Source organism: Eleutherodactylus coqui, chromosome 7 (genome assembly GCF_035609145.1).
Source record: "Eleutherodactylus coqui strain aEleCoq1 chromosome 7, aEleCoq1.hap1, whole genome shotgun sequence".
Taxonomy (NCBI): domain Eukaryota; kingdom Metazoa; phylum Chordata; class Amphibia; order Anura; family Eleutherodactylidae; genus Eleutherodactylus; species Eleutherodactylus coqui.
Window position 1 is genome coordinate 110,474,173 of NC_089843.1, and position 26,768 is coordinate 110,500,940.

Consider the following 26,768-nt stretch of genomic DNA (forward strand, 5'->3'; position numbering starts at 1 on the left):
AGCAATGGTTTTAAAAAATCGCCGGACGCATGCGCAAATCGCGCGACAAAACGCCCGTGTGACTAAGGCCTTAGAGTGATATACAGAGCTTGCATGGCTCTAAGATAGTGTTATACACTGGCTCTACGTGGTCTCATGAACTTTTGGTTTGGTTCGAACTGATTCAGACTGAACTGAACTTTTTGCAAAAGATTGACAAACCAGCCAAACTGTGCTTTTCAAAAGTTCACTCTTCATTCATTCTGATAATGGCACATATGTCACATATGTCCCCACTGTGCAAAGTGAACGGGTGACTGCAGCATTTACAGGTCCTTGGTTTTAGTGACATCATTGCTGGCTTGCTGAAGCCAATAGTGTAGTGTAGTGGTAGACAATGATGACAACATTGGCCCAGTGAGGTGAGTATGGCTGCTTTTACGTTATTCTACTACTTTGCATTTTTTTCCCAAATAATTTGTATTAGGGTTTTATAATACAGAGATAAATGGAAATCAAGCATATATGATCGATGATTACATTTGTGTAGTAGAAGAGCGTATCATGAATTACATCTTTTCTATGTAGTGATAATGCAATAGTCAAAACAAATATTTTAAGAGAAGCACATGTGTCCTCTCATTAGTTTTTACACTAGTCATTGTTTGATCATCTTCAAAATTATATTTGTACAAATATATGTCTCCAAACCATTTTTTTAGACTTAAAGGTTCACTTTGCATTTTTTTCACTCAGATAACCCCTTTAAATCATTTTCTTTTAAGCCCCAGCAACAGAAGTTATGCTGATTGTTTCTGGTATTTCACATTTTTGAAGAAAAAATCTTGTCATTCGAATGCTTCAGCTTGGAGGGTTTATTTATGTGTTGATGAGTCTGTTCATATTCACAAGGAAGTAAAGTAACAATTAGCAGCATTACTGTGATATTTTGAAGCTTCATAATTTTGCATCCTAAATTTAGAACATCTGCTAACAAGTGATGAACAAGCATCCAAAAATAATACATACGCTGCAATAAAGTGCTTCTAATTTCCTATTCTTTGCATTACAAGCAAGCTGAGATTAGAAAGATCCTATTTTAGTTTTCTTTGATAAAGGAAATGAACGTATATAAAAGGGTGATTGTGACAACCATTCCAAATTCTTTTTTTTCCAAAGGCCTAAAATAAAACAAAGCTGTAATCACATTTTGCTAATTTTAATTTTCCTTTTGATTTTTAAGAAAACATGGAAACTGCCATTTTATTTTATAATGTACAGATGCAACAGAGCTAAATTAGTCAGGACAGGTTGGCGATCAGCATGTAATTTCAGGTATTTTTAAATTAATTTTATATTATAGTTACATCTATGGAAATTTGGTATCTCGTGAAACTTACATAGTAACACAATAAGGTTGACTAAAGTCAATCAAGTTCATATTATTCTCCTGCAATGCTAAACCAAGGCAAAACCTTGGCCTGAATACAATGTCAGAAAAAAGATAGGATACGCCCTGTCTTCCTGCAGTTATTTTCAATTTCCTGTACTCTGGCGCGGAGTCTGAAAAGCCAGTGAAGGGGAAAAAATTTCCTTCTTTCAGGCACAACTACGCTCCGTACTGCTGAGCGTAGTTGCGCCTACGGCAGTGTGTTTAAGCCATAAGGGGAAATTTTTCTCAGTGGATGCATCAGTGCAGCAGAGGAAATCACCGACCCCGTTTAGTCGATATGAAGAAAATAACCATAACCATAGGTTATTTGGAAATTTTCCTTTTAAAAAAAGATAGTTGGAAATATATAGACCATCCTAAAATAGGAATATTCACCCAAAATGTCAAGATATCATATCAAGTATAAGAATCGATCCACAAGCGATAGCATCATGCCAGTTAGTATGGAAGCAGAGATGGAATAACTGTATCCACATGCCATATGCAACATTTCAGGAGGGGTAGGATCAATCGCACACTTAAAAGTGAGAAATTCTTTCCCCTCTCAAAATACAACAATTAAAATAAATCTCTAGATCAGTGACCCATCTCTAGTAATTTAGTACCCATAGCTTGTAATATTATTACTTTCAAGTTACTCAGGCCCTCTTTGATCTCTTTCCATGGAATAACAATCAAAGGGCCAATTACTCTCTTATTCTTCCTAGAAAAGTATGAATAATACAATAAAAGTTGGTGTTACCGTTCTCCATATCAATGTGACGTGTCCATAGCCTGACACTGTCCAACTAGTGGTGTGTACGAATGCACCATTGTTTAAATCAACTTTTTAAGGGCTTGGTCAAACAAGTGTTTTTTTTTCACGGGGAAAAATATCACATGACCTATTTGCACTCACTTGACCTATCTTTTAGAGGTGCAATTTTTTTACGCTTCTTAAAAATGGACATGTGACTGCTTTCATTAGAAAGCATTTGTTCTAATAGAGCCATTTTTAAAATGGGCCTATACCAAGCCCTAAATGACTGATGCTTTTTTTCGTAACTTTCCATGTTGCTTATAATATGAAATAAAACTGGCCATATGGCACAAATAATAGACTAACATTTCTTGTTTTGCAGATATGTGACTTTTCAACTTGTAAGGTGTACACTGGGGCAGGGTCAACAAGTCATCTTACTGTCATTAGATGACATGTAAAAGACACATGCAGATGATTCTGCAACTAATAGTAAGTGTTTTACTGTGAATCACAACTACACTGCTCAGTACTGCTGTATTATGCCCTCCAAGCTGCTACTTTTCTGTATATGAGGGATAGAAAGGCAGAATCTCCTCTACTTCCTGTGTGAAGTATATGGGAGATATTAAAGCAGCCTGTATCCACCCACCAGCTCAGGGAAAACTGAGAATTGGAGATGGAGACTGCAGAGAGGAAAACTGGTGATAAATGCAAGATGATGGCCAGAAATAGTATTGTTTCTTATGCACTGTATACACATATGATGGCTTATTCTGAAAATTCACCTAAAAATGTAAATACTGTATGCTGTAATTGAAGATTTACAGACATGCTAAACAGAAACCTCTCCTCCATATTGTGTCATGTTGTCATATCGAATCTCCAATACAATTTACTGATCTAATGAGGGAAAATGATGGTACAGAGCAAAAAAAGGTGAGATTAAAGAGGCCTTTACAAAATCAACTAAAGGGTCTTTTATGACACGGGGTGTGGCCTAGAGCATGATGTGAGCAGTGAAGACATACCAGGAGAGTTCCCACTTGTTATACTAGCCTGTTAGGTTGTGTTTTTTTTCCTGAGGCAGTGATTTTAACTCTGCTGTGCTGACTGCCTTGCTGGTCCCTAGGCCCTTGGTTGTACTGCACCATGGTTCCTGTTGTGGGGGCGCAGAAGGGAGGAGCAGTAATAGCTAAAGCTAGTTTGTTGTAAGGGTTGTCTGTCATTTAGCTGCAATGACAGAGTGGAAAGTAGCCAGCAGTGCATGTGCTCTCCATGATTGCACTCAGGTGCAACATTGAAGGTAATAGTGAATATTAAGCAGGGTGATCATGTAGAATGCATGGAATACTTTGACCATTCTGATCGCTTTAGTGAGAAATGTTGCAATGCAAAAAACAGCTTGGCGGAATTTGCTTAAACTAGATATAGTTTAAAAAAAAAAAAAAAAAATATATATATATATATATATATATATATATATATATATTGTCGATATTGATTTAATCCCAGAATTTGTATATTGGATATTGTTGATAGGCTTCATTAGCAAACTCTTTTGGGAATTCAGAGACCATTATATTATGTGTGAAAGCAGATTTACTGCTTGTTGGATGCAGCCCGCTCCCCTACGGTAGCATGTTTAGTTGCAAAGACAAGAGAGGTTATATCCTTGGAAAGGTGGATATATTAAAAAGAGGCTGTTTGACTAAGTTTGAGGAAATTCATGGAAGATGGACTGATATATAATGGACGCTTTATATGAGGTGCTGGTTGTAGCGAGGTATTCTGGAAACAGAAGATGAGGAGGTATTCTAGAAAAGTTGATTGAAGAAAGATACAAAAAAAATACATAAAAACATACAGGGTATTGAATGCAACGTGTTTTGGTGATACTATGTCGCCTTTCTCATAAAACATTCAATACCCTGAATGTTTTTATGTATTTTTTCTAATATATTAAACATATATCTCTTCATACAACTACGGTTGTTTTGGTTGAATTCTATCCAAATACATTTCTTGTTGAGCGCAAGATTTTTTCCAACTCTTTTCGGTTGCTTTGACCAAAATCTGCCATTTTTGGGCCTGTCCTATGGCTCTCCTGTTACCTCTGGAAGCCCATGTCCACAAGACTTGTACCTTTTTGCATATTTGGACTTCAGATGTGGTGACAGTCTTCCTAGAGGACTGTCCACAGCCGGTAAGTTACCCTTATCGTTTATCTAATACCAATTACCAATTGCACAAGGTGCTATCATGCACAGGGGGAGATCCTGATTTTTTAAAATATACTTATGATTAATTTCACTGTTTGGGCGGGGTACTGATACATCTTAAGTATGCTTATGAATGTATAAATGCATAGAAAATACAAAACTATGTTTTCAATAAAGATGATCTGGTTTGCTAAAAAAGGGCTTTTTACATGTCCAAAACAGTAATTCACATGATCAACTACCTCTGTGAAGATACCAGCAATTCAGTCAGCAAACAAGCAAATGCTTATTTTTCAGGTGATTGCATCTTCTATGCAGCACCAAAAATCATCTGTTGTCAGCAGCACATCACCCTATGTGAAAAGGATGTTCTACTGACAACAACGGGACTGTATGTACTCTAACAATCGTATGGTCATATATTAGTGCTAATCACCGCATGTAAATGTCGCTGAATGAACACAAAATGACCTGCAAAAAACGTCAATCATCACTTGTTCTTGGCAGAAAACCTGCCAGTGAAAAAACACCTTCCAAGCACCTTCTGAATGTAGATATTTAATCCCTCGCTTGCGCAGTAGGTCTGTCCTGACCATACAGAGTGGACATGCATGTTAAACTCTTCTGTACTTCTTCCCCAGGCATGCACAGAAGTGCATTTCACAGGGATTGCTGGGAACTCAGGGGAATCACATGACAAGATTCTGCGTAAAAAAGGCAACTGACAGCTGAGCAGTGGAGGAAGTATGTATAGCTTGTCCCGTATGTCACGTCTTTGCTGTGCTATTAGTTTAATAGCTGCAGGGACACTGACAGATGTGCTTAAAAAAAAGTCTGGAATTATTAGTCAGAAAGTAGATAATATTACTAAAACTATTTTATACATGCAAATGCCATAAAAAAGCACAAAATGTTCTCCTTTTATTCCTACTTATTGCTTCCTGAACTGTGTAGTGGCTTTAAACTACCAAGTTGTATTTGTGATATACCACAGAAGTTCAAAAATCAGAAAGCTAGAAAATGCGACAGTACGGAGAATGGCTATACTTTCTTTCAGATGGACTTTTATTTTGGACCCATTATGTCAATTCACTCCGTTTAAAAAAAGGAATAAAAGTATCTTCCCAATGTGTAGACACTGCGCTGAGCTCAAAGCCATTACAGACATTAAAGCCTTTCTTTCAATATACTAATGTATCCCAACTTCTCTACCCAGTAGCTCTAAAGACCCAGCTGTCTGCTAGTTATACAATAATGCAACTACGCCTTTCAAAGTAGACATAATAGGGACCCCTATGTAAGCATAAGGTCAAGGCTGCAAATTGAGTTTGAATGGTAGTTTTCTTCTATAAGTCTTTTTTTCCTTCTTGCTTTCTGAATTGTATTTTATCATAAGAGGAGGCATTTATTATAAGAACACTTGTTCAAATAATTTCTCAATAATGTAATTTTATCTATAAAGGCCAAATGGAACAATTTAAATAGGGAGAGATGAAGAACAACTGGAGAATAAAACTTGGAAGGAGCTAAATATAGGTGCGCAGAAAGAGCGCTTGAATAATAGCCTAAAACAGTCATCTTTCTTGGCCCATTTTAAGGCTTTGGACGAGTACAAAACTTGTCTATTAAATGTATTGATAATTGAGTTTGGAAAAGTATTTACGGCACATTAAAAGTTAAAGGGGTTTTTCAAGCAAAAATATTTATGACTTATCCTCAGGAAAGGCCATCAAAAGTTAATTACTAGGGACCCGTTGCTTGGGATCCTTGGTGAAGAGGTGTTGACGAGGAGTGCGTCATAGTGGATAGGAGGAGGAGTGTCCTAGCAAGCTTCACTCCCATTGAAATCAATGGGAGCTGAAGCACCTATTACACTCTCATACCCATCCCCAGTGCTGGACGTTAAAGTGTAAAAGCAATCTTCAGCTCTTATTGATTTCAATGTGAGCCAAGCCAGCTAGGATACTTTTGCTTCTTTTCACTGACACACGGCCAGCCCTCTGCACTAACAGCAGGCCAGGCAATCAGCTCCCCATTGTATATCCTAAGGATAGGTCATCAAAAGTTATTCACCAGGGACCCGTCGCTTGGGATCCTCGGCGAAGAGGTGTCGACGAGACGCGTGTCATAGTGGATGAGAGCAGGAGTGTCCTAGCAAACTTTACTCCCATTGAAATCAGTGGGAGCTGAAGCACCTATTACACTCCCATCCCCATCCCCATTCCTGGACGTTAAAGTGCCAGAAATGTAATAGCAATCTTCAGCTCTCATTGATTTCAATGTGAGCCCAGCCAGCTATGATACTTCTGCTGCTCTTCTCTTTGATATACGTCCAGCCCTCTGCACTAACAGCAGGCCAGGCCATCAGCTCCTCATTGTATCTCTCGAGTATCGGGTTCCCAGAGATTAACTACTGATGACCTATCCTATAGGTCATCAATAGTTTTTGCCTGGAAAACCCCTTTATCTCAACTATGAAAAATCAAATCTTATTCATGATAAAGTTATATCAGCTGTATCTATAAATGCTTGAAAAAGCATCTGTGCAAAGTCTAGCCCAACAAAAGAACCAAATAGTGAAGCCTCAAAAGGCTAGACTCTGTATTAGGCCAAGAATCATAAATAAGTTAAAGGAATTGTTCACATTTTCCTTTTTTTAGTTATTTGGTCATAGAATTTTATAATATACATGTATTTAAAATTCTGCTCACATACCTTTCCTATAGGAGTGCAGTGGCCACTTTTTACACAGTTGAATAGTATAAACCATGGACTGGTTTGTTCATAGTAATAAACCTCATGTTATCAATATCACATGGCCCCTGGTAGTCAACTACCGTAACACTGATCAGTCATCTAATAGATGAATAGCAATTTATTGAGGAGCAGAACTCATAAAGTATTACCACCTGCGGCGTCTCTTCATATCTGTCAGCTCTTTTATTTTTCTGCCAGCTTTCTCTGTGTGGTGATTTTTTTTCAACTTAATTTTATTAACATGACAAGGTCACCTGGAGACAGGCAGCCAAATTATGCAAGCAGGTACACACAGTGAAGGTGATGCAATAACAATAATAATAATAGTAATTATAATAAAGTAATTATTCTACCATTATTCCTAATTATGTAGCCCACATATATCATGTAAGCTTGTTACTAACTGAATGTCGGGGGTCACATGGTATTCGCTATGTGTAGTCTGGACTAATAGGTCTATGGAGTAAACTATTCTGCTGTTCTCAAGATTGTTGGATGTCCCAAAGGTTGTACCCTCATCAATCTGAAAGCGGTCCTCTATTCACAGGATGGGGGATAACTTTCAACCATGGCACAACTCCTTTAAGGCAGAAAAGGGGTACAAGTTATGTACTAGATTGCTAAAATCTTACTTATAAAAAAGGTAATTCATTAATTGATTTGTGCATAGTAAAGTGCATTACTTAGATCAGGTGACCATTGTATTACTTTTCAATTAAAAACAACCACAGATCATCCAGTCTTATACTACCACAATGGTCTACAGTATCTATATTTGTTAACCGTAGAAAGGAGAATGTTCCTGTAATAATACTAAAATAGTAATTCTGACATTTCTCAACTGTTAGATATTAAAGAAAAGATTATATGCCCAACTATGTTCAAGAGACTTTATTTAAATTTTGTGTGAAAATATCTTTAAAAAGCACTGTACAATCATGTTATGGACAAAGAAGGACAATTCAAGCCAAACATGAAAATTGGCAGGGATAACTCCTTTCAGATAAATGGGCATGGGACCTCTGAAAACAGCTGATTTTGGCACTGCAGAAGAAAAGTGTTATATGGCAGCCATTCAGAAGAATGACTATCCGTGTAATACATGGATGAATCAAGCCTACCAAAGTGGCTTAGAGAGTGACCGTCTGTTTTGACTCATAAAGAGGTTCTGGAACTTAGTAACCCGCTCTATAATGTTCATACTCCCTAATAGGACATATGGACATGAGTTGTCAATCAAGGAAATAAAAGTAAAACTCTGTTCGAGTTTTCCTAAATACCCTGTAACCTATCCAACTAAATTTTTCATTTACCTGCATGGTGTCCTGAGATCCTTTCACAATCTAGCAAGCCTCTCCTGAAGCCTGCAGTAGCTCTGAATTCCTAGGCAATATTTGTCATAGGCCATCTTATGGCTACAGAAAAGAATGTGGCCTCCAGAGAGATTTAATAGAAGACAGTTGGGGATTGTATTGGGCAGAATTGAGATAAATGCTTACAGTTTCAATTTACACCTTGTTAGTCAATCATCCAGGAAGTCATTAAACACATTAGAAACTTTATTTTTCGTAGAATATTTGAAGAATTGTCATGGAGGGGACAGGATAGTAATATAGTAACATAGTATGTTAGGCTGAATGAAGACAATGTCCATCTAGTTTAGCCTGTTTCAACTCCCTTGTTGACCCAGGAGAAGGCAAAAAAAAACAAAAGGCAGAAGCCAATTAGCCCATTGGGGGAAAATTTCCTTCCCGACTCCATAATGGCAATCAGAATAATCCCTGGATCAACCTTTGATAGTTCCTACCTGAATGCAAGACCCAGAAAAACAACCCACTGGTCACCTAATGTCTATATCCTGTAATATCAGGATGCTGAATGCTGAATTTCATTTTCTATCTAATAAAAGATTGGATATCATAGGTATCAAAGCTACAATTTTGTTAGTCAGAGACTTCACTTGTGACTTTCTTGTTCCTTCCATATCAATTAACACATGAGGACCATAGAAAATTGCCTTCTGAATCCATGTGAAAATGACTTGGACAAATTGGAGATTGTAATTATTTCTTAAGTCTCAATTTTAAAGCTTGTCTGGTGTTGCTGTCATGCTCTTTTCTCTACATAATGTATAGTCCAGTCACGTTCAATCTGGACACAATGAACCTGCAAACCTGAAAAAGTCTCAGGCTGTCAAACAGACCGCAAGTGCCCACAAAACAGCGGTAAACCATAAAGAAAGCAGACACTTAGGAAATGCTGTCCCTATAAACCCTTTACCCAAGAAAGGAACTGCCTATACGCAGATAACCAGCCCTAACAAGGGTGAACCTGACCACATACCCAGGCCACTAGCAGACCCTACGTGGGAGAAGAGAAAACCACAGGAAATAAGATATAAATGATAGTAACCACAGTACTTAGCTTTGTGAACAATCAGGAAAATGGGAGATCCAGCTTTAAGCTCTAACATCTACCACAGTCTGAATTAAACAGCAATGAGCTAAGCGCAAAGCCAGGTTAAATAGTACTCTCAAATACCCACAGGTGAGACCAGGCAAGTCTCACCTAATACTCCTCCCACCGGAGCAAAAAGATGAAGGGAACAATATACCAGGCCTGAACCAGACTACTAGAAAGGGACAGATCATAGAACGTCCGCAGCAAGTCCATAATATAGTTTATTATTGTTATATTTCTTGTTTATTTTTAGGGTTTTCTTTCCATTCATAAATTTTCAACTCTATGTAGAATCATTTTACCTAAGTTTGCCTATTTTTCAAAATAAACAAACATAGGGGTGTTGACTGAAGAATTGGATAGATACTTGAAGTAACAGTGACATACATGATCCCATGATCTGTTTACACCCAGGACCGTGTGGGTAACAAGAGGACATCCGTTACGATTAGAGGAAAGCAGGTTTCATCACCAACATAGAAGGGGATTCTTTACTGTAAGAGCAGTTAGACTGTGGAACTCTCTGCCGGAGGAAGTGGTGATGGCAAAATCCATAGAGGAGTTTAAGAGGGGACTAGATGTCTTTCTGGAGAGGAAGGACATTATAGGTTATAAATCTTAGGTTAATTGTTAATCCGGGTATACAGGCAGGTAGGAACTGTTAGGGGTTGATCCAGGGAACAGTCTGATTGCCATTAGGGAGTCGGGAAGGAATTTTTCCCCCAAAAGGGCTATCTGGCTTCTGCCCTTTGGGTTTTTTGCCTTTCTCTGGATCAACAGAGGAAGATAGACAGGCTGGACTAGATGGACATTGTCTTCATTCAGCCTAACGAACTTGGTTACATATTTCAAGAACAGTAACATTTCAAAAGTATAATCATGCCTTGTCAATGGCTTTTATTTAGCATGAGGCCTACATACAAGATAACATTATGTAGTTTAGACTTGGAAGAGGAGTTACTTAAGTGTTGTAAACATCTGTAATTATTGCCACTACTAAATGTTTACATTAGTATTTTATTAAATGCTAAAAATCCATATTAATCCTTCTTATTTTTTCTGTCTCTTTGTAGCTATTACTTCATAAATGTAAGTACTATCTTTAAATATAGGTTTACCTTTAATGCCATTTTATATTTTTCAGTATAAAATTAAACTACATAACATTTTGAAAACATTTGCAAACACATTGCTTTACTTATTGTGTGTTGATCTCAATTTACATTCTGAATTACAATGAAGCACTGCAGTTGCAATTATTTTGGCTGCAGAGCTGAAATCTCCCAGCATTTTGTGATGCTTTATCCACTTCATACTAATGGACGCACTATTACCTTGTAATTGCACTGTGCTTACAGCAGTAGTATATATGTGTGTGTCCAGTGGATGGTAGTCACATAAGGGCTGTGTCTGTTTCATAAACGGCGGATGCTATCTGTAATAAACAGCTGACAACCCACTGAAAAGGCTATATTTGCACTTTTAAGACCTTAGATCTTGTGGTCAATAGTGAATGTGGCCCTAAGATAGCTTGGCAGAGGGCGGGAGCTCCCTTTGTTGATCCATTGGCACGCTGATAGGTTATAATGGAAGCCAGGGATCTGACAAACATCCCCAGGCCTGCCAGAGACATGGTTTAATGCTCGTTTTTTGTCAGTGTATTTGAAAGCATTGTACTAGTGATCAAACATCAGAACTACTATTCCCGTAATGGGACAAAAAAAAAACTAGTTATGCAAAAAAAAAAATTTAATAAGGTATAACTTCCCCCCGCCCAAAAAAAAAAAATAATAATAAAACAATAAGAAACACATTTTTGAAATGGTAAAAAAAGACATTCTATATGGTATGGCTACATTCAGAACTATACACACCAAAAAAGATATAGCATATGAAAAAAGACAAAAAATAATGGCAAAGTTCCTGTTTGTTTTTTTTGTTTTTTAATCCACCCCAAACAATAAAAGTCAAACTGTAACTTATATGTACTCTGAAATGATGGCAACAAGCCCTAAAACTTATTTAGCAAAAAAACAAGCCCCTGTACAGCATTGATGGTAAAATTAAATGCTTTGGATTTGAAATTGTCTACCCTGTTGTAGGCAGACTCAACTGATTCTTCTGTGCATGCACTGAACCTTGGCTGTGTGAGATTTGGACAGGTTTGTGGATGATGTAGGAGACATCATCCAAGTCACCCGTCAATCATAAAGAGGGTGGCCAAGAATTGAAGGGCACTGCAGGTAGCACAGATGCCTACAAGACTCTTCAGCAGGAATTTACATAAAGCGTGGGAAGAATTAAACCTGATTTTTACAAGGCATGTGGGCATGACTGTCTTCTTTAATAAAAAAGAAAGAACCTTGGCATACTGTATAATTTAATTTTCTCTACATGCCATTGGTTTCACTAGCTCCAAGCTGGTGACTCGTTTCCTTTAACATTTTGAGAGTTTGGACCATAGCAAGACAGGAGAGATATGCAAATTTGAGATTATACCTAATAAGTCATTGTCCAACCTTCTAACAGGCCTTGCAAGATGTCTAAGGATTAAAGCCAAACCAGAATCATTTCCATAAGAAGAAAAATAACCATGTGTTGCCACCTATTTAAGTGTTCTTTCCCATCATCAGTGTGCAGTGGGTTTCTGGTTGGCTGGGTGAGGGGCCCATCATCTGGGTTGTGAGAGGTGCTGTTTCTCTTTGTGGGGAGCATTAAGTAGTCCACGGCAAAATCCACATGTAAAACATGAGATTGGGCAGTGTGTAGTGGGTTTCTGGTTGGCTGGTGAGGGGCCCATCATGTGAGTTTCGAGGGGTACCGTTTCTCCTTGTGGGGAGCATTAAGTAGTCCACAGCAAAATCCACATGTAAAACATGAGATTTGGCCCTGGGGGAATTTTCCACCACTTTTGAAAGCACCCTTAAGTTCCCATACCCCAATGTTGTACTCTAAACAAGGAGAGATAGTATCCCACCCAATCTACATACCAATAATGGGCAAAACCCCAGATACAACTATCTTAATAGGTTATCTTCTTCTTAGAGAGAATATTCTGGTTTTAGTTATGTTGCAACGTCTGTTAGAAGATTGGAAATTGAATTAGAGGGAAGACATCTCTATGCCAAATTTCCCAGAGTAGCATTACATGGTCTAAAAGTCTCCTTGGCACTTTTCACAAGGTGAAACCTTACCCCTCCCCCCAAAATGTGAGGAACCACAATGCCTGTGGTAGTAAATGGCTATTGGATGGTGAAATATACTAATGTTTTGCTTTTTTTGCTGTTTTGATGTATGAACACAAACTTATAATGTGATTTTACTGTAAGATGTGCGCCTTCTAATTTTTTATTAACATAAAAATGTACACATATGATTTTAAGAGAACTAAAAGAAGTCATTAGCTAATTGATAATGTGTAATGTCAAAATATTGTTTCATATTACCTTCAGTAGCTGTCATTACTTTTAATTATTTTCTAAGAATGATGAATACGAGTATCATCAGTTTCTATACACAGAGTTAAATGCAGCAAAAAAATGTACAAAATAGAAAAATACTAGACAATATAATAATTTGCAGACCTGTACATTGCAGTTTCGTACAATGTGCCACAATCCATGTTATCAATGAAATTATTAATATGGGACATACTGCATCATTTGTCATGTAATTCTTCTGAATTATACCTTTAGACGTTGCGTAGAACTGCTGAAAGTGTCATTAGCACAATGTAGGCCACAGTGCCATTTAGACTCTCAAGCAAAGGAAATTGCTCTTTTTTGCTTGTTCCCTTGTGTTTTTGTATCTTTTTTGAAAATTATGGCTCATTTTTCAAATAGCTGCTTACTTAAAAAAATACCAACATGGACACAAAATTACTGAAACTTAAATTATATGATCATTGGCTTTGATTCTATTTCTATGTGTCTGATGGAATTTTTTTTCCCCCATCATTTCTCTAATATTTCTGGGGTTAGAAATGCTATTTTTTCTCCTTCGGGAGAGCACCTAGATAGTGAGTGGGGAGACTCAAAAGGCCATTCATGCTCCTCTGCGTAATATGCAAATAAGGGAGATGGAATAATACCTCCATAGTGCCATCTATTTGAAGGCAGTATTCCTTCAAGCTAAAGTTAGACTCTTTGTACAAGCAGTGTAACAATGACTGGGAATTAAAATCAAAGGCAGACTCCATGCACAGACAGCTGTTTCAGGGTATTTGCCCTTCATCAGGAGTCTGGCTTTGCTAGTGAGAGGCCGGAGATGGGGGTTAGAAACACTATCTTTTCTCCTTAGGGAGAGCACCTATTTCCCTCATTCTAATATTTTTGCCACTAGGAAATCTGCACTATGAAGTAGCACCAGATTAAAGTGAATTTGTCAGTGGTTTTAACTGTACCGAACAGACTACCAGGGGCAGACTACTAAATGACAGGCCTTTTCAAATATGTTTGTAATTGCTCCATTTGTCAACATACCTGCAAAAAAACATTTTTAAAACCTTCCCACATCGCATTCAAATATGGAAAACCATTCTGGTTGACAGGCTCAAAACATCTCTTCTGGCCAGAAGTCTTTACATACACCCGGCCATCACAGGTGCTGTTGAGTTCCATCATTCTGACTGTGTTTTTAACTTCATGCATGTGCTGGAAGTTCCTCAGACTGGCACATGCACAGAACATGTATCCCTATTGTGGGTAGATTTGTAGTTCCCATCTGCTCATGCGGTCCTCACATGTGTGAAGTTCAAAGCACACTCGAAATGACTTAACTCGGCAGCAACTGAGCTGTGCAGATGTATGCTAAAACCTGCGTCCAGAAGAGACAGTCCAGGCCCACCCACTACAACAGGTGGTAATACTGTATGAGTTCCGCTCCTCAATAAATTGCTATTCATCTATTATATGACTGATCGCTGTTAGTTGAGTACCAGGGGTCACGTGATATGTTTGATTGGTTACATGATGTTTATTACTATTAACAAACTAGGCCAAGGACTATGCTATTCAACTGTGCAAATAGTGGCCACTGCACTCATATAAGAAGGGTATGTAACAGAATTTTAAATAGATGTATATTATAAAATTCTATAACTGAGTAAAGTAAAAAAGAAAAATGTGAACAATCCCTTTAACTTATCTTAATACAGAGTCCAACCTTTTGAGGCTGAGATAGGTTTGTTTAATTCCTGAGCTTTGTTGCCTAAATTGGGGAGAAACATTTTTTCCGAAAATTTGTTGATGATGTCGGAACTGGGTTGGGGAACTGAGGGATCATCCTTTAAATTATATAGAGTAGCATAGTAGGCCCTAAATTTCTCTGCTACTTGGTAGGGATGAGAAATTTTGGTTAAAGAGCCATTTGTTTTAACCACATATGAAGTTTTAGCCTTCACTCTTTTTGTTTTGTGAGGTTAGCCATTAATTTTGAGGGTTTGTCCATTTCTGAATAGAAATTGGCTCTCCAATAGAGGGAGGTTTTTTTGTTGTTCTCTAGTAGGATTTTTCTCAGCTTGCGTCTAAGTGTCATCAAATCTTCTTTATGGTTAGTTAGAGAGGGGAGTTGTAAATCTTGTTCTAATCTTTATATTTTGTCAAGAAGCTCTTTAATATGTTTTCCTGTTTTGAACACTGATTTTTATCATTATTCCCATAATGACTGCCTTATGTGCATTCCATAAAATGCTGTTCCTCCTCTAAGGCATAGTGCACATCAATGAAAGTGTTATGTGAAGTTGGGAATTCTGTCATTTTGTGCTCCCCTAGTTCCTGGAGTGAGTGGTAGAATGCAGAAGATATATGCTTTATGTCTTTTTGCAGTGTTCCTCTCAAAGCTATGATCATATTTTTGATAAAGTCCTCTAATGCTGGAGTGCTAGATGAGGGGGCCTTTATAATAAAGTCTTCATCTTCCTCTCCAGAGCCCTCTTAGAGAGAGGAAGGAGATGAAGGCTGGGAGGCAGGGTTGGAGTGTGGAGATACATCCATTTTATGCTCCCATGTGCCCAGTAAATGTTTCCCCATGGCTCTTTTTTCTTCATGCCTGGGCTTCCCTCCATCCCCTGCACTTCCCTATGGCCTCCCTCCTTGTGTCCCTGCCAAGCTCCCCTCTCAAAGTCCAAGATGCTTGTCAGGCTCTTCGCCTTTGGTGTGGAAAGTGGGGACGGTCAGGGTGTGCCCAGGCACCACGATGAAGCTGGCCGACGGCATCCCAATGTCCTCTCCCCTCACTCACCCCACATACTGCTGGGATCCCCCGTGGATTAAGTTGTGGCAGGTCGCTTGTGGCAGCGGGACCCTCCATGACAACATCGGCCCTGGGGGACTCCTCTTATCATCCTTGCCAGATGAAGAGACAGTGGGGCAGGACGGTCCCTGGGAGCATGTGGTCCACTCCCACTCCTCGGTCCTCAGAGGGAGTATAAGGTGAGTATAAGGTACCTTTCTCTGGCAAGTAAAGGCACCACTGGGACTTCCTTTTCATTGCTTTTAGACTGAGGTATAGACATAGCTCAGCCTGATGCATTTGTCTTCACCTTCAGTCAGGCCACACTCCCCAAATTTTTAATACCATGGACAATTTTTTCTATTTTTGTGGGGAAGTGAAATTTGCCAACCAGAGGAAAAGAATAACACAAGAAGAACTAAATTACCTGGTTTGTGATTTGGACTTATCCAAGAACAAGGCAGATTTGCTAGGTTCAAGACTCCAACAATGGAATCCTCTAAAAGGAGATGTCCCAATTACTTCATATCGAAAGTGATACCAGCAGTTTGAGCCTTTCTTCAGAAAGGAAGGTAATCTGGTATTCTGTTCCAATATTGAGGACCTCATAAATGCCTTAGAAATTAATCATGACCCACAAGAATTATTTGTAAACTCTATTTGTTGACTCTTCAAAACTGAGTGTTAAGGCTGTGCTTTTGCACAATGGAAATCGTCTTCCATCTATTCCAGTAGTGCATGCTGTCCACATGAAAGAGACGTACAATAACTTAAAGCAGCTACTGAATTGCACTGAGTATAACAAATAAAGCTGGCACCTCTGTGGTGATTTGAAGGTAGTTGCTATTTTAATGGGACTGCAGCAGGGATATACAAAATACATGCGTCTCTTATGTGAGTGGGACAGCTGATCAAGGGAATTGCACTACTTGCGGAAGGAATAAACTCACAGTCAAAATGTAGCAGTTGGAGAGAAGAACATCTAGCACCCAGCTCTGGTCGAGGCTCACCTAATCCTGCTACCACCCCTTCACATCAAACTAGGTTTGATGAAGAACTTCATGAAAGCCATGGACCGGACTTCGCCAGCTTTCTGGTACCTTCATGAAAAATTCCCTTCAACGTTTTCGTGGGTCCCCAGATTCGAGAGCTCTTCAAAGATGACCAGTTCAACAACTTGCTGCAGGGTGATGCGAAACAAGCATGGAATGCTTTTCCCCTAGTGTCTACAAACTTTCTCGGGAATGTTAGGGCAGAAAACTACAAGGAACTAGTATAGAATATGCTGATGCAGTTTCAGAAACTTGGCTGCAATATGTCTCTAAAGATCCACTTCCTTCATTCCCATGTGGATGTCTTTTCAGACAACTGTGGTATGGTTAAACATTGTGAGCGTTTTCATCAAGATATTACAATAATTAAACAAACATACCAGGGAAAATGGTCTACTACAATGCTGGCTGACTACTGCTGGTCACTCCACGGAGATGCTCCCGATGCTGGACAAGAGACAGGCAAAGAAATTGAAGATGTAGTCTATTAATTGATTTTTTACAAGTACCGTGTTTCCCCGAAAATAAGACAGTGTCTTATATTAATTTTTGTTCAAAAAGGTTTAACTTTTTTACATGTATAGCTGCCTGGACACTATTTAAATTGACTTTTTTAATTAACTGTTAGCAGGGCTTAAAGGGGTTGTCTCGCGAGAGCAAGTGGGGTTATGCACTTCTGTATGGCCATATTAATGCACTTTGTAATATACATCGTGCATTAAATATGAGCCATACAGAAGTTATTCACTTACCTTCCCTGCGCTGGCGTCCCTGTCTCCATGGCTCCGTCTAATTCCAGCGTCTAATCTCCCGATTAGACGCGCTTGCGCAGAAGGGTCTTTTCCCTTCGGCTCGGTCCAGCAGCAGCGGCGTTCTGCCTCCGCCCCCTTCTACGCGTCATCGTGTAGCTCCGCCCATCACGTGTGCCGATTCCAGCCAATCAGGAAGCTGGAATCGGCACACGTGATGGGGCGGGGCTACGCGATGACGCGTAGAAGGGGGTGGAGCCAGAACGCCGCTGCTGCCGGACCGAGCCGAAGGGAAAAGACCCTTCTGCGCTAGCGCGTCTAATCCGGAGATTAGACGCTGGAATTAGACGAAGCCATGGAGACGGGGACGCCAGCGCAGGGAAGGTAAGTGAATAACTTCTGTATGGCTCATATTTAATGCACGATGTATATTACAAAGTGCATTAATATGGCTATACAGAAGTGCATAACCCCACTTGCTTTCGGGAGACAACCCCTTTAATTTTGGAGTAGGGCTTATATTTCAAGCATCCTCACAAAGCCTGAAAAATCATTTTGCATCCTCAAAAATTCTGGAAAATCATGCTGTCTTATTTTCAGGGTATGTCTTATTTTCAGGGAAACAGGGTATTAACCATAGGCCTATTACTATTGGCCTGCAATTTGTGATGTAAGCAATTATTAAAGGTAACAAAAAAATAGAGCCAATTTTGCATTTTGACTGTGAAATTCATGTTGAGCACATACAAATTGATAAAAAATTACTCATTTTATTTCAGTAACATGACTTTTGTAAAAATGTGTTGACCAGTGTAATCATTAATATAATAACTTCAAGGGTTGTTGATGCAGAGATTATTCTGATTGCCAGATTGGAGTCAGGATGGAATTTCTTCCCCCCAAATAAAGAAAATTGGCTTCTACCTCATTGTGTTTTTTGCCTTCCTCTGGATAAACACTGGGGGGTAATAGGCTGAATTGGATGGACATATGTATTTTTTCAGCCTTACATACTATATTAATAATATCCAGTTTAAATAAACACTTGTGATATTTGGGAGGTCTTGTTACAGAATTTTCACTGGGACAAGAACTTCAAATTATGCCATTGGGAGGGTGATGGATAGTATGATCAATTTGTTTATGTGATAAAACGGTGATTGAATTGTAGCTACATGAATTGCAGCTTATGTGCTGCTAAAGGGATTGCTGCAATTTACTGCTTTCTCTGCTCCACTTTAATAGGGAAAAGAGATGAAGAGCATTGCTGGATGACAAGAGGATTCTTAGTCCAGCTACAGTACACTTTTATTTTATCTAGATCCACTGCATGAATGTGCCACGGCTCTGCAGGGACAGAGACAAATAGCAATTCTACACAGCATGGCTTCCTGCCAAAGGATGTTAAGTATAATCACCCTATTTGGAGATGTACATGATGGTATATTAATCTAACAGTAGTTCTCTTAGTAGTCTACTTTAGAAAAAAAAGCCTTGTCATGTCACATTCTACTAGCTACAGTAATGCTGAGACTTATGTCCAGAGTATTTTTCTGAGGACTAAAGCACTACAGGCATCTATTGATTCCTAGGACTGCAGTGAACACAAGCAATTTCATTGTGGTTACCCCAGCAATACCAGCTGATCATAGAGGCTTCTTACAGCAAAAATGCCACAATCAGTTTGACTGCGGGAGATCCACATTGTGAGTTTCAGTGTTAAAACAAATATTAAATGCAGTCTTCTGAAGCCATATATGTCACAACCAATTTAAGCCTGTACACTTGGTTCTTAAGTTCCATTTCATGTATGAAACAAAGTTTTTTGAAACTATTGTCAATTTTACTATTAAAAATAGTAACCAAATTTAATGTCAAATACCACTAAAACACTGCACAAGTTTAAAGGTCACCCGTTTCAGCAAGTTATTTCCACAGGGTAGGGGATAGCTTGCTGATTGGTGGGATTTCAGTCGCTGGGACCCCACTTACCCATGATTTCAACCCCAGCGAAGTGTGGATAAAGGAGGTCATACATGTGCTTCTCTAATCCGTTCACTTCAATGGGAAAGCTGGAGATAGCTGGGCACTTGAAATTTGCTATATCTGGCAGTCCAACTGGAGTGAATGGAGCGGAGTCACAGGGGCTGCCACGAATCGGCAAGTCATCTCCTATCCTGTGCATAGGTTATAATTTGCTGAGATGGGAACAACCTTTTAAATAAAGCAAAAAAAAAAAGAATATTCCTATTGTTGTGAAAATACTTTAAAAACTACCAGCATAATATATAAGCTGCTAACATTTTCAACTTCTGATACAAGTTTCCTTGCATAAATCAGCAGTGTATGCAAACATATTACATTTTGCAATATATCTCATTAAGGCCTTACTCATACAGGTGACATGGCATCGCCGCAAGAAAATTGCAGCAATATTGCATTGCTGGTCCGTGATTTTGTAGCGCTACAAAGTTATGTGTGGTGCTACAAAGTCACGTGACTTTGTAGCACCACATGTGAGGATTTTCGTGGGGGGGAGAGGGGGGTGTCTTGAAATATAAGCCCTGACCCAAAAATAAGCCCTAGCTGCAGAATTCTTTTTTTTTAAAGTTTACATCACCTTAGAAACACTTTCTGGCTCCACTGCAGCTTTTCCCCGGGTCCCCGGCACTGTTCTTCATTATCTCTTAGGGCCGGGGATTGAAAAGTCCCGACCTCGTGGAAACACTGGCTGTGATTGGCTGATACTTAGCCAATCAGAGCCAACGCTCGATGAATCGCTATGATTGGTTCATCGAGCACTGGCTATTATTGGCTAAGTGTCAGCCAGTCAGAGGCAGCACTTCCAGGAGGTGGGGACTTTTCAATCCCCGGCCAGAAGAGATGAAGAAGAATAGTGTCGGGGACCCGAGGAGAAGACGCACCGGAGATGACAGTGCTTCTAGGGTGATGTATGCTTTTTTTCCCCTTGCGGCTAGGGTTTAGGTTATGGCTCTGACAGTAGGATTTCATACTGTCGAAGTTGCATTGCACCGCATGAAAAACACGTTTTTGTGCAATGCGGTGCAACAGAGAGGAAGGCTCCATAGGGTGACATTGAATACAAAACCTTATGAGTTGCGTGCATATCGCCGGACCCGTGAGGTTTATGTGTCGGGATGTCACATGCTGCAAAACATCACACATGTGAATTAACCAATAGGAAAGCATGGATAGCTGGTGCAGGACCTGATGACGTATCTATGTCACGTGATGCCTTTCATTCCATTAGCCTGTGTAATGTCAGCGCTCCCCCGGTCATGTAACGTCTCTTACATCATCAGGTCCTGTATCAGCGATATCCATGCCACCAGGTCCTGCACTTGCTTCCGTTTTACACCATGATCACACCATGGCTTCATTATACAACACAGCGTTCCCCTGCTATTCAACAGGTGGAACACCCATATAACACCGCTGAGCACACATTTATTATCATTTTGTAAACCAAATGTCCTCCTTTCTTCTTCCCCTCTCCCCCCCCCCTCCCTCTCCTGACCCATTCCACATGATTGAATCTGTAACCCGGAAGGGGTGGACCTTCAGAACCCTGCTTGCTCTGACACAGATGCAGATCCCACACCTTAAGGTACTCTCTTTCTTATTGTCATATATATAAATATGCTTATTGTACTTGTTATTTTCTGCTTGATAAAGGCTATTGCATAGCCGAAATGCATTGTATACTCGTTCCAATAAACATTGCCTTCTGAGAACCCAAGAATCTACTCTCTACACGCCGACCAGGACTTTAGGGGTGTCAACATCACTGACACCCCTACGAAGTAAGTCAGCCTTCCACCTATTATCTATCTGCCCAAATATACTGGAGCATCAAGGTTTTTTCCTTGTGTTTATATTGCTGTTTGCTGCCTCTGGTAATCTTTTGCCTAGAGCCACCTTGTGATGCTCTCCTTGTCCTTGGGATGTCCTCCGGACCAGTAATTTGGAGCAACATTTGACCTTATCTGCTATCCAGGATCATTAGATGAACCGTGACCTTTTTCTAGGGTCCGGTTACGTCTGGGGTGAGTTCTACCTTACTCCTCTCTTTTCCTCCACATTCTGCCATTTCCTCCACCCCTTATTGGAGCACTAATCTCACAACTTTTTATTTAGTTATCAGTTATTATGTTTATAATCTGTGATTGTGGAGAAATATAGGTGTGTGTATAAGCTATAGGCAGAAAGCTGAGTGGATATTTTTCAAAATCATTACTACCGGTATTTCCAAATTGATTCATTTTTTTTCACATTTAAGTGTATTGGAACATGACATAAAACAATAATACAAAATTGTACTCAGCATTTAAGTTGTCAAAAACGTCTAGTTAGCGATATTTTTAATAAACTTTTATTAATTTGATAGTTTACAGTACATTTATATTTGTTCTCTATGATTATCATTTTGTGTCACTTCACAAACTCCATGGAACTTGTAGAGAGAATTGCGGAAATGATTAGAAAACATTTGCATCTTCCTATCGTCTGTGTAAGACTTTTCTACTTAAGCCAAGACCTGCAATACATTTTGGCCTACAGTGTTGGTAAAATGTATTGCCAAATACTGGCTTGTCATTTGGATGAATGCTCTAATTAGTTAAGTTGAAATCAAATTATTAAGCCAAGTGGCTAGGTTTGATGTAAAAAAAAAAAATCACCCAGAGTAGGAAGTAGAAGCTTAAAGGGGTTGTCCCGCGCCGAAACGGGTTTTTTTTTTTTTCAACCCCCCCCCCGTTCGGCGCGAGACAACCCCGATGCAGGGAGGTAAAGAAAGCTCACCGGAGCGCTTACCTGAATCCCCGCGCTCCGGTGACTTCTCTACTCACCGCTGAAGATGGCCTCTTCCTCCGTGGACCGCAGCTCTTCTGTGCGGTCCACTGCCGATTCCAGCCTCCTGATTGGCTGGAATCGGCACGTGACGGGGCGGAGCTACACGGAGCTACACGGAGCCCCATAGAAGACTGCAGAAGACCCGGACTGCGCAAGCGCGGCTAATTTGGCCATCGGAGGGCGAAAATTAGTCGGCACCATGGAGACGAGGACGCCAGCAACGGAACAGGTAAGTATAAAACTTTTTATAACTTCTGTATGGCTCATAATTAATGCACAATGTACATTACAAAGTGCATTATTATGGCCATGCAGAAGTGTACAGACCCACTTGCTGCCGCGGGACAACCCCTTTAATAAGTCCCTCATGTCTCGTTCTGTATATAATTATATAATTTCTCCAGTAGCTCTAAAAAATGACTTTAGCTATATCTTTCTGGATTAAATGGTTATTAAACTACAGGATATGTGTATTACATTCTTGAATCTATTTAATTGAGTAGTCTAAAGATATTACCCAGAATGCACTATGGAATAAAACTTACATTTAGGAAATGTTCCAATAACATGAAAGGGAAATAGTGTTCTGCTAAGTTACCTATAGAACAATATGTGGATGGAGCTACAAGACATTTCACATATAATCTAGATGATAAAGATACTGCAGTTCTCTGACTGAGCTTACATTTTAGCCAATGAAAACAGAATGATAACCTTTAGCTTTAATAAATGTTGCAGTCAAATCTATGACTCTATATGAAGGTCCCTTTTCATTCATCAAATTTTCATTCTTTCAAGTCAGAATGTAACTAATCACTTTTTAATGAGCATGGAAAAAAAGCAATTTTAAAAATGAAAAGTAATTGTTAACTACTGTAGCATAAAGAACTCAGTTTCAACAGTAGCGGCTAGTGTGAAAGTTATTACTGTGGATTGAAAAAGAAAAGAAAGACATGGCTCTAGACTTATCAATGTCATGACATATCTGTGTCTATCAATATATGAAAAAATGAAAGATATGCCACCAACTACGCAGTACTGGTAGCTAAATGAGAATATTGCACATACCATATTTTCCGGTGTAAAGGATGACTTTTTAACCCTGGAAAATCTTGTCCAAAGTTGTTGGTCATCTTATACGTCGGGAATAAGCTGTAGAAAAAAGAAATTAATACTCACCTCCCGCGGCGTACTGCAATGATCTGCTGCGCTGCTGCAGGCTGTCGCCCCTTCCTCCACTCTGACAGAGCATTGCTTTCAGGATGCGGGGCTTGAATGCCCCGCCTCCAAAAAACTAAGGCTCTGATTGGCTAACTCAGCGTGGCGTCAGCCAATGAAAGCCGGTGCTGCGTTACCCAATCAAAGCCATTCGATGACATCATTGAATGGCTGTGATTGGCTAATGCAGCGCTGGCTTTCATTGGCTGACGCCACACTGAGTTAGCCAATCAGAGCATTATCTTTCTGGAGGCGGGGCATTCAAAAAAAGCAATGCTCTGTCGGCATGGAGGAGGGAGCAACAGCCCGCAGCAGCACCGTGGGAGGTGAGTATTGATTTTTTTTTTTCTACACCATATTCCCCGTGTATAAGTCGACAGTTTGGGGGTTGTCTTATACACCCAGTAGTCTTATATGCCGGAAAATACGGTATGTTTAAAGTTCAACTTCATCTCAGAGCTGTTTTACACTGAACCTTTGCCTTTCAACAGCATGTGTTTTTAGATTCAACATTCTGTGCTTATTAATTTCTTAATATAGCTTTATATAACTTTAAATAGCCTTCATAGGCCAGTTAAATTTTGTACTTTCAAAGTCTTCGGCCACCACTAAAGCTAGCTTAGAAGCTTATTGCATACTGTTTAGTTCAATGTATAAACATCAACTCAAAGGGGCAGTACAAATTCTTTTGGACTAAAAGAGGTCAAATCACTGAAAAAGAATTTAAAATATAACTTTTATTATTATAAGATTAAAAAGGGCGAACATACTAATACATATATCTATATCCTCATATGTACCCCGCATTTATAGATATCCACCCGGGTTACCTTAGACCGAGGGTTTATACAGAGGAACTAGATGAACACTCATTTTTGCATAATATGGCAAAAAAGAAGTGCATAAAAATACATGCTTGACTGTTTAGTTATAAGTGAAAAAAAACTCCTGTATATAAATCTGGATAACTATCCATAAATTTGGATTGGGTAACGAGCCTTCACACATTTTTACCCCCTTCTTTTTTTCCATATTATGTAAAGGAGAGTGTACATCTAGTTCCAATGTATAAACATCAAGACCAACATTTTTTGCAAATACTGAAAGAAAACGCCATCATACTGTACACAAGGATGACTGCCAAAAATCGTACTCCCATATTCCCAGACTCTCCTCTGCTATGTTACAGACAACCTCCAAATTCGAGAAAATCCATGATCAGGAACCCATTGCTCTTTAATACAGAAAAATGAATGTATCCGTGGAATGTAAGGAGCTACAAAAACTGCTTACATATACTGACCATAGACAGGATATGACTCCCCAACACATAGCACAACTATTGTAACATAGTATGCTATGCTGAAAAAAAAACATACTGTATGTCTATCTAGTTCAGCCTATTATCCCCCTATTAATGTTGATCCAGAGAAAGACAAAAAGCCACAATGAGGTAAAAGCTAATTTTCCTCATTTAAGTGAAAGAAAACCTTCCCAACTCAAAGTCTGGCAATCAGAATAATCTGTGGATCAACAACACTTCTGAAACAATTAGTGATTATAACATATAATATTGTAATGCTCAAGAAGGGCATCCAGGGCCCTATTTTATTGAATTCGCCAACACCATGTTCTCGAGCAGAGAGTTCCGTAGTCTCACTTCTCTTACAGTAAGGCCTTATTCACATGACCGCACATACACAGCTTTTGTAGCTGCGTCCAAAAATTGCGACCATCTGAAGCATTAGATTCCAATGTATTTATTCAGCAGAACAATTTTGGCCACGTAAAAAAGCATGCTGGGAAAAATAGCACATCGGCGACCAATTTTATATGCAGCACCAAAGTTAGGTCTTGACCTATCTTTTGTCGAGATACGCTGGACACTCCGATTACCTTCTATGGGAGCTAAAAAAAAGGGAGGGGGAGGGAGTTTATCTGCTTTCAACGCTGGAAAAAGAAGACTGCTGGCTCTATTTAAGCAATAGTAGTCTGTAGTGGTTTCAGGCACTAGGGTCTCAGGTGTAGTAGCCGCAGGTCTGGAAAATATTCAAGGAAGTGCCAGGAGTCAGCAACAGGAGGTCTTAGTTTGCAGTAAAGATGGATGAGGCACGTTGCATAGTCAGAAGTGAAGCCAGAAGTAGGTATCATTCTGAGGATTACTGCCGACCGATGGATTTCTGCACAGCAGCATTTTTTTTAACCATCACACGGCAGCTGCCCATGTGAATGGCCGATGGTATGCTAATTAAGATCGGGACTTGAATCATGGCTATTCTTCTTTCATTTGATTTTTCAGTGTGCATGGCTGAGCGTAAAAATGCAAATGGTCATATGGAAGAGGCCTAAGGTCGCTCTCACACATGCGTAACCAAAACGTCATGTTCAAAACCGTAGTGTCCTACCACAATTTTGAATGCATTGTACTGCATTTGATAGCATTTTTAATGATCTCTGGGACAGTCACATGTTCTACATCCAGATTCTGTGCGTAAAATGCCCCGTTAGGGGTCTTTATTTAAAAACTTATGTATACAATTAAAGAAGGAAAGAGCTACCTGTTGCTGAGCACTTTTGTAGCCAAGGACACCACATAGAACACATTAGGGTTCTTATAGTAAAAGAAAATTTAAAACCAAGACCCTGAACTAACATCAGTTTAGAGGCCACAAAATTTTCACACTCTCACCTGTGGACTAATTAAGCATTTACTCTTCAGTTTATCCTGTTTTGCTATTGTTTTGAATACAATTTAATCACACAAAACAACAATATTTTGGTGCAAACAGTCACAAACTTTGTGCTAAAATTTACAACATTTACTGCTCTCTCTAGTTTTGATATAGTGGAAAAAGTAGTGTTTAGCAGTGCATGGAGAAATGAGGTCTGACAAATTATTTAGTCTTGGGGTGACCTGGCTGTAATCATGCTGATGATCTGATAACCACCGAATATACATAATTTGTCACACCTCATTTGTCCATGCGCTTTCTGTTAAGTACTATTCTATTTTTTTCTGATATATATATATATATT

General features: G+C 39.3%; 1 protein-coding gene across 3 annotated transcripts in view; it reads right to left on the reverse strand.

Annotated features, from left to right (window-relative positions):
• The window catches only part of GALNTL6 (polypeptide N-acetylgalactosaminyltransferase like 6), a 1,489,735-nt gene that overhangs the window by 1,279,547 nt on the left and 183,420 nt on the right, over nt 1–26,768 (reverse strand). The window contains exon 2 of one of the 3 annotated variants that reach the window (XM_066573530.1): nt 26,291–26,296. The exons of the other annotated variants lie outside the window; for them this stretch is intronic. Within the exon in view, the coding sequence (XP_066429627.1) occupies nt 26,291–26,296 (6 nt within the window). The remainder of the gene's footprint in view (nt 1–26,290; nt 26,297–26,768) is intronic. 3 annotated transcript variants of the gene reach the window in all.